Source organism: Penaeus monodon, chromosome 8, assembly GCF_015228065.2.
Source record: "Penaeus monodon isolate SGIC_2016 chromosome 8, NSTDA_Pmon_1, whole genome shotgun sequence".
Taxonomy (NCBI): domain Eukaryota; kingdom Metazoa; phylum Arthropoda; class Malacostraca; order Decapoda; family Penaeidae; genus Penaeus; species Penaeus monodon.
The window spans coordinates 17,214,615-17,226,202 of NC_051393.1; the positions used below are offsets into that span (position 1 = coordinate 17,214,615).

The window sequence follows — 11,588 nt, forward strand, 5'->3', positions numbered from 1 at the left end:
CTGGAAATGAATATACTGCTGTTAATGTTACTTTTCTGCACCAGATGGTAATCAAAAGGGTTAATTGGCCATAGGCCTAGGAGAGGAGGGATGGAGACGGTGGCTGGAGAGAAGCTGGGGGCAGTTTCTTCTTGCTGCCTCTCCTTACCGTGTCTTCTATCATAATCCTTTCCAATTGCTGCATTGCATAATGATGATGGATTACGAAAAAGAGAAAAAGAATACTTAACAAACAAGCATCGGAGTGTAAATAATCCCTTCCTTCTTCATCCTTTCTTGCTGGCCAAAGGAGTCCAGACAAGGTTGCCACATTATACTGTGATGTTGGTATTGCCATCCATGTGCCTTATTCCAAGTGCTTGGCACAGGAAAAAATAACCATATGGTGTGAAAACCTGGGCTCATGTTGCACCCTTTCTGGTCATGTGCCCCTGTCAATTCTTTGTTTGCCATAGTAATGATTGGCACTGTGAGACCTGTTTTTTTTTCTTTCTTTCTTTCTTTCTTTCTTTTCTTTTCTTTTCTTTACTATGTAGGCTGTTATTTTAAGTTCTGATTAATTTTCAGACATGAATGTTGATTGTGCTACCATAACAAATCTGTCTGTTAACCAGCAAAATCATTTACCAGCACCTCCAGGTCATGATAAAAAAAAAATGATTGTTAGAAAATTGATTGTCAACTTTTGCCTAGTAATTTAGCAGAATAGATTTTTCTCTGACTTCTAGATATTCTGAATCTGTTTGCAGTAGGACAATTTGATTGTATGTTTTAATGCATATATTTTTTTTTTTTATTGGCCTTCTAAAGTAGTACTAGATCTGTAGTACACTTATTATTTTATTTTTTATTAGAGACCCCATAATGTTACAGTTAGGTACTGTGTTTTGTTTTCTTAATGTATTTTATCAAGATATTGTAATGCTATAATAAGGCTGACATACTCTACTGCAGGTGCTCAACAATGGAGGTAATGTACGGCAAGGGCCCCCACCACCTCCCCCAGCAGCTCCTCCTCAGCAGGTGCAGCAACAGCAGCAGCCGTTGCCACAACAGCCACCCATGATGACTCAGCCTCAGCAACAGTCTCAGCCCCAGTACCACAACCAGATCTACAACGACGAGGACATGGGGTACAGGTATGCTGATCCCCATGCCTACAACAACCACTACGAGAAAACCTACGACAGGACCTACGACAACTATCACCATTATCATGATACGCGGTAAAGTAAAGATAGCCTGCATCACACCTGCCCGGGCTGTTGATGCTCTCTCTTGGTGCACGGGCGAGGGACCACTACTACCACTACCTCTCTACTGATGCTGCGTTGATGCTGACTCACAGCTGCTCTCACTAATGGATGGGGACTGGGGTGCTGACCTGCTACACTTGTCTGTTTCCTTGCAGTGTCATTTCTCTTGTGCCAGTGGATGAGTACTTGTAAAGTAAATATGTGCTAGATCTTTCCCAGGCATTAAGGGAAGTGAGATGGGAGTAGGAGACTGAAAAATGTGTAGGTAAAGCTGTTGTTTGTTGATCCCCCATAATAAGACCTCTGTAGTCAAGTTCTCCTACAGTACTGCTAGACAACTAGTCACGCTCCAGGCTCCCCTAGCTGACGCTGGTGGTGGTATCCTTTTTATATTCATTTGAATATGTATTATCAGCCTTCCTTTATTTGCTATATTTTGTATTTAAGTTCTGCCAAACTGTGATGGAATCAAAGGTGTAAGTAAGCTTATTCATTTAGGTTAGCATTTCACTTTTTTTTTATTTGTAGAGTTGGATTTCTTCTGTAAGATCCCAAGTAGTTAGATAGCAGCATGTCTCTTCTCTATCAGTAAGCTTTAGATTGATAAGATTAACACTGAAATCTTACTTGTTATTTTTTGATGTTTTATTGTTACTAGTGTTTTCTCTGTTTGAAGGCTATGATAAACTGTACACTGATCATGTACAAATTGTTGCAGGACGATGACGCGAGAAGATGTAGCAGTGATGCAAGAGCGTCGCATGGCTGGCCAACAGAACATTGGAGCACCTCCACCACCTCCACCTCCTGGTCATCATCGCACCAACTCAGCCCCCAATGCACCCCCAGCACCTCCAGGACCTCCAGCACCCCCTGGTTGTCCTCCACCACTTCCAGCTGGTGGTCCTCCTCCTCTTCCCTCAAGCGGACCTCCTGCACCTCCAGCACCACCAGTGGGAGGTGGTCCTCCAGCACCACCTGCACCCCCTGCTCCACCTGTTGGTGGACCTCCTCCTCCTCCAGCTCCTCCTGCTCCACCAGCTGCTGCTGCCCCACCACCTCCACCCCCTCCACCTGGTGGATTAGCAAGATCTCAATCATCATCAGATGAACCAAGTGGGTTAGCTAATGCTTTAGCTAGTGCCAAACTACGTAAGACTCGTGCCCCAGACAGTGAGAGTACTGGCTCCAGCAGCTCTGGTGGCAGCATTGGGCGTGGCTCAGGGGAACGGCCAGGATTAGGTGGTATGATGACTATGATGGATGAAATGGCTGCCACACTTGCACGACGCAGGGCCAAGAACAAGGACCCTCCTTCATCTCCCACACAGTCACAGGTTTGTTCTTGGAAGGATATTGACAGTGATTTTTTCTGATTCTAGTTTTAGCTCAGGAGGTTTTGAATATTGTTTTGTTATATAACAAATTTGCATTATTTTAGACTTGTAAGTAAAATTCAGATAATTCAGAAAAACATTAAGGATAAACTCGGGATATATTTACTCTTCCATAGGACCCACCAAGATCGTCACAAAAGAGTCCTGGGAACACTTCTTCAACAAATGGAAAGACTGGACCTGAATCACCCAAACCTTCGCGAAAGAGGTTTGGCTCCACCTCAGATGACGGCAGCACCCCCAGAGTCAATGGCCTTGGAGAATCATCCAGCGGTGGGGGAGCATCATCAGGAGAGCTGGAGAGACTTAAAGAAGAGATAATGGATGAAATGAGGAAGGAACTAGATAAAGTAAAACAAGAAATAATTGATGGTAGGCATGAATGCATTCCGTATATATTTTATTTCAGCAATTTATTGGGTAATGTATGTGAGTATAAGCATTTGATTTTATCCCTGTGTTTACATGTTCAGTTTTGGCTTGTAGTTATTAGCTTATAATAAACCCACACTTTATAGAACCTCTTCATGGTATGTAGAAGGATGTAGAAAAAGTCATTTTTTAGCTCACAATATGTCTCAACCTTGTCATTATGATGCTATTTATCAGAAGAGACTAGCGTGAGCTATTGCTTATTAGTATTTATCCAGGATTCTCCTTAATACAATGGTTGCCAGCTTATGGCCCACTAGTGGGCCAGCAGTTAAACTAGACTTGATATTTTCATAAGATGTAGCTAATAACTATAAAAAAAGAAAAGTACTCCCAAATCACTTCTATACAAGTTGTAGATTCAGCTGGTATCGAAATTTAACCCAGTGCCGACGGGTGGCATGTACGTAATACCATGACATGGCGGGGACCATCTGCCGGGGGCACGTACGCACGTGCCATAGAGTATGTATGGACATGCCATGAGTTTTTCTGTTACAATCATGGCAAAAGATTATTTTTTTGCCAGTGAAAGTGTGATTAAGTCAGTTTTAACACTCTCATTTTTACCATAAAAAAAAAAAAAAAAAAAAAAAAAAAAAAAAAAATATATATATATATATATATATATATATATATATATATATATATAATATATATATATATATATATATATATATATATATATATATATATATATATATAAAATAATAATAATAATAATGCAACAAACTGACGATTTCTACTCCATGATGCCGCACATTGTTTATTTTATTCGGACTATAGACCGAATAATGATCAATATTGGAGTCTATATAACAACAAAAATACCCTTCAGTCTCGATTTATCAGGAAGTTTGGCATGTAGAGACTTTAAAAAATAATGAAAACTGAAAATACAACATATCTTCGTAGTATTACGAAGAAACGGCATGGGATGCTGGTATTTGGCATGAGTGGTCGTGCATACTAGGGCGACGATATAAGCCCCCGGCAGTGAGGCCCGGGCCAATATGAATACTACCCGTCGGATAAGGGTTAATTGAGGTTATAGCAACTTGTTCATGTGGGTCTCCTGCTGGAAAATGTTGGGAACCACTCCCCTAGTATTTAAAAAGATCAACAACAGTATATTTTTTTCAAGGTTTGGTTTGGTATGGTTTATTGCCATCTATTATATAATGAAAGTTAGAATCTAGTCTCATTTAGGAGGCTTTAATAACTATTAGAATTAGTTAGCTTTCTATTAGAATTAGTTGGATGAATAAGTCACTTGGTCGATAAAAACATTGAGTCTGTAATGTATGTTATAGGTTTTCATAGCCATGCAGTCATTGCAGGCAGCAGGTGAGTGTAAACCTGCCAGAATAGGTAAACAATTACTGCAGAAATGATCACAATTTTATTCTCACACTACCTTATTGTTTTGTTTATGTACAGAGATTCAGTGAAATTATTGTATATATTTTCATTCCTTGCTGTCAAGGATATTTTCGTTATTTGCTGTCAAGCCACAAAGTTGCCAGCTTTTGTGGTGGTGTACAGCATTTCTTCCATATACTATGGGGCAGTCATTTGAAGGTGGAAGAGTGTGATATGGCCTTCATAGATAATTGCATACTGAGTCTGCTAGGATACATGCTTGGCCTTTATAAAATTTGTGTTTTCTTAGCCCCTTGGGACTGGATGTATCACTGCCCGCATGTGGGCGAAAATGTGGGCATTAGGCTACTCTGAAGGGTGTTGCGGCTTGTAGCCCAAGTGCACTCGGACACTTGTGCAGTGACAAGACTCCTTGCTTCCCCTTTACAATGTTATTTTCTCTTTTTCTTCATAAGAGTTCTTAGCTTTTTATGCATATTCCAGTATCTATATTTGTCTTTTGATTTGCTTTATCCAGATAGTAATAGACTGTTCCATGCACAGACTACATATCATCTCTAGGTAGTCCATAACTCAGTGCAGTATTGATAATACGTAGCATTTTGTTCTTTGTTTAATTAATTAATTATTATTATTATTGTTATTATTATTATAATTATTTATTTATTTATTTATTATTTTTTTCAAATATTCAATTTTCTGTAATACAATATGTGTCACCAGTCATAGGCAGGAATAGGATCCTAAGCATGGAAGTATTGTCCTCCTTGGAGCTGGTACTCTTCCAGTGATGGCTCACAGATGGTATATACCACACTTGTTTATTGATGGAAATAATGCAAAAGCCTCTTCCTAAATGTCCACTGGGTCTAATCACCATCCAAGAACTTTGTACAGCTGAAATACAATGGCAAATTTCTGTCACCCACCCCTGAAGCCAAATGCTTTCATGATGTGATGATCACATCATCTGGTTTGCAGGGGTAAAGATATTACTGGCTTTAAGGGTTAAGATTTGGTTTTATTTACATTGGGTTAAGTTATCCTCTGCATGCTTTGTGACAGGTGAATTCTTTGAAAAACTGAAAGAAATATATAGCTACACTGTACTTTCATGAATTAGTTAAAAGGGCATAAAAATCTAAATTTTAAATAGTTTTGATGGAGAATGTTCAACAATCACTTTATGAAGATTATTTTCATTACTGTGAATTCATTACTTGTGCACTATAAGTAATTTTTAATGTGATTTCATTGCAATGATTTATTAATTTATTGTTATTTTCAGCTGTCAAGATGGAGCTAAATCGAAGATAAGTGTGATCCTGCTGTCAGAGAAATAGGAGCCCTTTGGAAATAGTGGCATTTCTCTAGGAAAGTCGCAATTACAGGGCCTACTTCATGATTTAGGGACCACTTACCTTTTCTTAATAGAGGAACTGATTTGGTACAAGTGAGGAAAAAACTGTACCATATACAATGCTCATATTTTACATTTATGTAAAACCCCAGGACATTATCAATTGATACATGACCATTGTTATTGAAATGATACTATAGTTGTGTTTCCCATACTATATTATTGACCAAAGAAGGTGTTCTTGGTGCAAAGCACAAATGACTTGTGCTGTATTCCACACAATAGTCTATGGAACTGCAAGAGGATTAGCCTGTTTGTGTGGCTGAAAGAAACTTTTTAATGGCATTGTGGTATGTGTGTGTTAACAGGAGAGTGGCCTATATGTAGTTGAGTGGTGCAGGGCCACAAGCTGGCTATCTTGTGCTGTGGATGGACACATGACACATCCTACATATTATTCTAGCTAAAATATCAGCAGGGCTTTGATTAAAAAGTCATTTTATATGTTATTTGTGAGTTTAAGACAATGTGTATCAACATGGTTTTAGTAATATGGTAAGGCCTTTTTGATTTTATAAATAGAAATTACATGAAAAGCAAAGGTATTTCATGAAGCACTGCTTTTGAATGATATGTCAAGTTTCCAAAACTGACAAAATGTACAGCTCAATTGACTTGATGTAGTCAAAGGTGTAGTGATGTTAAGCCATGCTAGGTATACTCAGTTGTGTTCAGTGTGCTGTTAGTTCAACCAGGCATCAGAATGGATGAATGTGATGATGATGCTGACCTCAAACTGATAACATGGTTTTGATTGAACTTCAAAAAACACCAGTATGGACTTGGTGCATGATTTGCATTTCGTAGGAAAGATACTTTGTTTATAGAATTGGCTTCTTGTCTACTTTTGTACAGCCACACCTCTTAACTCACGTGCTTTATGAATGATTGTAAATGAGAGCCACACTGCCTATCCCATGGTTTCCTCCACATCAAATTTTGTACAAGCCCTGCCCCCTTGCACTCCTAAATCTTATGTACATAGTGCCCTCCTCACCCAGGGTTGGAAGGGCATGTAGGATCCACTTCCTTGGACCCTCATAAGCCTTTGCATTTAGTACAGTGTCAGTTTTCATACTCTTGCTAGTGTTTTTTATGCATTGTCATGGAATTATTACTATGCCACATTAGCATATATTATGATTATGATGGTGAAAATTGTATTACTTTTTTGTAAATATGATATGTAGATACAGTGGTGAATGTTAGTGGTAGTGCTTCTGTGGTCTTTGCTCACCTATGCTGCTGAACGGACTAGACTGAAATTTCTGAATTGTGCTCAAGTGCTAGATTCATCTCGAGTAAATTTTGTTTTGAAGATGAGTGAAGAGTCAATCCATCGGCACCATTTACCAATAGCAGCGTTTGCAAGAATAGTGTGACATATAGTAATAAGGAGATCGATTAAATGTTATTGACTCTTATTTTTACCCCCTTTCCATATGATTTCCTCTGATTTTTCTTCAACTGAGTATTAGTGAGCACAGTTCAAGAAACAGTCCTGAAAAGTGCAGTTATCTGAATGCCTTGCCAGGCTGTCTCTAGACACGGAATACCAGGGTCAATTTGGTATCTAGTCAAGACTCCAGAGAAGATCACTGCTGAAGACAAAGTGTCTTTTGTCCACAGGATGCATGTTGGAATTATGAATAGCTGATTATGCTATAGGGCTACAATCTTGACAAATCTGTGCTGCTTGGTGAGTGTGTTGCAAAAAAAAAAGCAGTTGTGAGTCAAAGCCAGTATTTTGTTTCTTTTATTTATATATATATTTTTTCCTTTTGAAAATGATTGTAATTCAATATTATTCTCACTATCATTACTATTTTATTTAATTAAAGTACTGTGTAAAAATAATGAAGATTCATGTTTTTTAGCAATGCCATACATATGGTGACTCTATAACCCTTTACGATCACTTGCAGTGCTTCCATTTTGTTTGATGGTAATGATGTCTTTGAAACATTCTCAGATATGTAAGGGATTTCACATATTTCTTATAATTTTTGTTGTTATTATTTTTGTCTGTTGATTTTAAAAAGCAGGAATTGCCGTATAATATTTAGTTTTTCTTCATTTATTGCAGAGTAAGAAGAATGCAAGAATTTTTTTATATATCACAAAAGCACATACATATAAACATGCAGATACACAAGTACACACGATGCAAACTCAGTGCACATAATTACAGTCATATGCAAACAATGGGAAGGAGAGTGATAACATAAAGAAAAATGTAACATATATTTATTAAAATGCTTTGGGTATGTGAGTGAGTGTGTCCGCATGTATGTGCTTGTGCATATGATCTTGCAATATTGTGATTGCTTCAAGGTTTGTCTTTCTATTCAATTTTATTCATTTTAGTTTCATGCTTTTTAGGGTAATATAAGATATATTTCATATTCAAAACTACTGGCTATCTCAATAAGTTGAAAATAAAGCACAATCCAAATTAAAACATTGCACCTTCTAACATAATGGCAAAGAGACCACATAAGGCATAGAGTTGGAAAGTAATGTTAGTTGTATCTCAGAACGATGGAAGATAAAACTTCAGAAGGTTCAGAATTCCTACCCTCTTTAAGGACTCTTTTTCATTATAACTAGCTATATTTGCTAGGTGTTGAAGATCCTCTTAGTTTGCTGGTACTTTTCTTGCATGTCAAAGGAAACAGGTAGTGATTGATAGGCCCCATTACTTAAGTGCACTTGACCTGGTATGGTTATTGTTAGCACTTTCTGAGTGTCTTCTGATGTGTGTGATGCATCATTTTTTTCTCTTTTTTAAGGATTATATGTTACCAGACTAAAGATGAAAGTATATTTTATTTATATTGTGTAAAGCATTCATTTTTGTGAAGAAGTTGCCAATATATCATTCTTTAATCATGTGATACGTGCTTTTTTGGACACAGACAACTTATTTACCTTATTTTGATGCCAAGCAGTGTCATGAAGTGTATTATTGTGAAATTTAACAAAACACATTATGCCAATGGGAAATAAAATTTTGTTTAAGTGTCCTTTGGGTTCACTTGAATTTAATTAATATATGATTTTTTAATTAGGAAAGATTGTCAGAGGCCTGTGTTTCAACAGATATTCATGTTTTCCAGAATTATGTTGTAAAGATGTGAAATGTGAATGGGTTGGTATACATGAATATTTTTAAGATGAAATAGTGCCCTTAAATATGTAAATTGAATATTCATTATTTTTTATTATTTAGAAAAGACCGAACTTGGAACATTTGAGATATTACAGATTCTTTAATTATGGTAATATACTTTGGCCATGGTTAATGAAGCTTTTATATTTACTTGCATATAAAAAATAATGTTGAAATTTTAAAACAAGGTTAATGAAATTATCAGTTATTTATTTTGTGTTTTTTACTAATGCTGTATCAGAATGAATGCAAATGAAGCATATTTGAAAATCTGCTTAATGATACTTGATACATATCTTATTAGACCTAAAACAAAGTAAAACTTTTGATAAATGGATATTCAGGAAATATTTTGTATGAACAACATACATGCTGGCAGTACAGCTTTTGACTAATTGTCTGCAAGCATTTCTGTGATAGGGTCAGAGGAGTCACTAAAAAGTTTTTTTCAGCAATGAACTAGCTAGTACAGGTTGAGAGATACACTGGCATTTTGCCAGTGTTTGTTAAATAGGTGAAATGTCTTGTACATGCCCTGCAAGAAGGATGGGATATTCTTAAATGTGTTAGAAGCTCATTGTGTTTGTAGACCATCCATGTTCCTTATCTGTGAGTCTGAAGTTTTACAGTGGCAAATGTGTTTTGACTGCCTGATATTGAATGGCCATGGTTACATCCTGCTTCTTTGACTTTTTTTTTTCTTTTCTTTTCTTTTTATCAACATTTTTCATTGCTTTTTTTCTAGGGTAAATTATTTATCACAGTTTCTTTCCTAATATTTTATATATAGTTTTAATTGTATCCAATTACGGTATTTGTAGTACTGAATAATGAAGTTGATCTTTGCTACGTTTACAAAATCCCAGAAAAAGACAATGTTCAGTGTTGAAGGTGATGCAGAGTAATTTCTTTCCCTATATTATGGGTTCTATTCCTTCAGCAAGTGATTGTCAGTATAAATGTTTTTTTTGTGCACAAATGTTTGTGAGGCTGGAAAGTTGTCAGTGCGTGGATGAATATTTTAAAACATGGGCTAGTGAAGCGTTAGTTGTAACAACATGGTTGCACTGAGAAGTGAGATCCCCAACAGGTTTATTTGCAGGACATAAAAAGCTGGAGTGAGTAGTACATTAGCGTTGGTAATTTTCCTAAAAAGCATCTGCTACAAAGAGAAGGAGCTTGGTGTAAGTTCAATCACATTTAATCCTAATTTCTCTGAATGTGCTACAGAGGTTTGCTAATAAATACAAAAATCTTTATGTGCAATAAATAGAAAAGCTATAACCAGCCTTAGAGTTTGCCAAGTGGGGATAGAAGTAAAATGATTATGTAGTCTGATAATTTGGGATGACTGGAAAAGATGCAATGAAAACTTGGCAGTATTATCAGTAGTAGCATATCAGTCAGGGGGCACTGCTCAGTGAAGTTACCTTTGTGATCTCAGGCAGGGGTCAGGACATGTATGACAGTATTATGACAAATTTGAAGACAAAAAACAGTACTCTTTGCTAAATGTTTTTTGCTTAGGTAGAACCTCCATTAAAATTATTTCTTCCCTGCCAGTGCTTTGTCAGCTGATCATATTTTGCTAATATTGTTATGAACATGTATAAGCAAGAAAAGGTATGATGTCAGACAAGTTCTAGCCTGGCCCTACGTGTCCTGACTGCCTCCACGTTGTACGCTCTCCAGCTCGTGCTAGCATACCAGTCCCATCTTTGATATGTATTCATATGTTCTTAAATAAAATATACAATGTCTTTTGTATTATTTTTAATGATCATCAGTTCTTCCTCTCTGCTATAAGCAATGCAACATTTAACCATGTTATTTCCACACTTTAAGGGAAAGGTAATTACTCAAGAGGAGATGAAAGAAAATTAAATAGTTTCCTAGTGTTATCCGATTGTTCCTCAGAGGGAAACTATTAGGTTTAAATTTTTTTTATATTTTTATCATATTTTATTTGTCAAGAAATGAGATAAGAGTGAAGCCCAAGAGAAAAACCATGAATCAAGATACTTGTCTTTGAAATCATGCAATCTATTTTTTTCATTTGTCATCTTACTTTTCAGTGAAAATTCATCAATACATGGTAGTTTTGTGCAGTGGACTAAAATACTAATTTATATAGTGTTGTGCTGCATTAGTAAATCAGAAATCCTTCCTTATTTATTTTTTTGTATAGTAATATCGGTGCTTAACCCTCTTATCCAATGGAAACCTCAATTTTGACTAATGAAGATGTATCTGGTCATATTTTATTCAGAGAGACCATGAACAAGATATAAATTTGCCACTTTTTAAAATTTCAAGCTAGTATTTATCTTATAGCTCCCCAAAGTAGTGTGTATTTTAAAAACATGAATACATTTTTGCCACATTTCTCAACCGAATGGGAAAATTTTTCAAAACTGGACAAAGTGGAAGGCATCCTGAACATTATCAGAATGGAGTGAGCCACATTGTCAATGGCCAAAATTAATGACCTGAGCAAAAGCTCTTTGTGATAGTTTACTCCAAAGTGA

The 11,588-nt window shown here is 36.5% G+C and overlaps 1 protein-coding gene across 6 annotated transcripts in view; it reads left to right on the forward strand.

Annotated features, from left to right (window-relative positions):
• The window catches only part of LOC119576219 (protein enabled homolog), a 115,867-nt gene extending 105,044 nt beyond the window's left edge, over positions 1–10,823 (forward strand). For 3 of the 6 annotated variants that reach the window (XM_037923810.1, XM_037923808.1, XM_037923809.1), the window contains 4 exons: positions 955–1,226; positions 1,975–2,593; positions 2,770–3,025; positions 5,757–10,823. In XM_037923810.1, coding sequence (XP_037779738.1) covers positions 955–1,226; positions 1,975–2,593; positions 2,770–3,025; positions 5,757–5,785 — 1,176 coding nt within the window. In that variant the 3' untranslated portion in view covers positions 5,786–10,823. The remainder of the gene's footprint in view (positions 1–954; positions 1,227–1,974; positions 2,594–2,769; positions 3,026–5,756) is intronic. The other 3 variants (XM_037923813.1, XM_037923811.1, XM_037923812.1) reach the window with 1 other exon arrangement.
• The last annotated feature ends 765 nt before the right edge of the window (positions 10,824–11,588 follow it).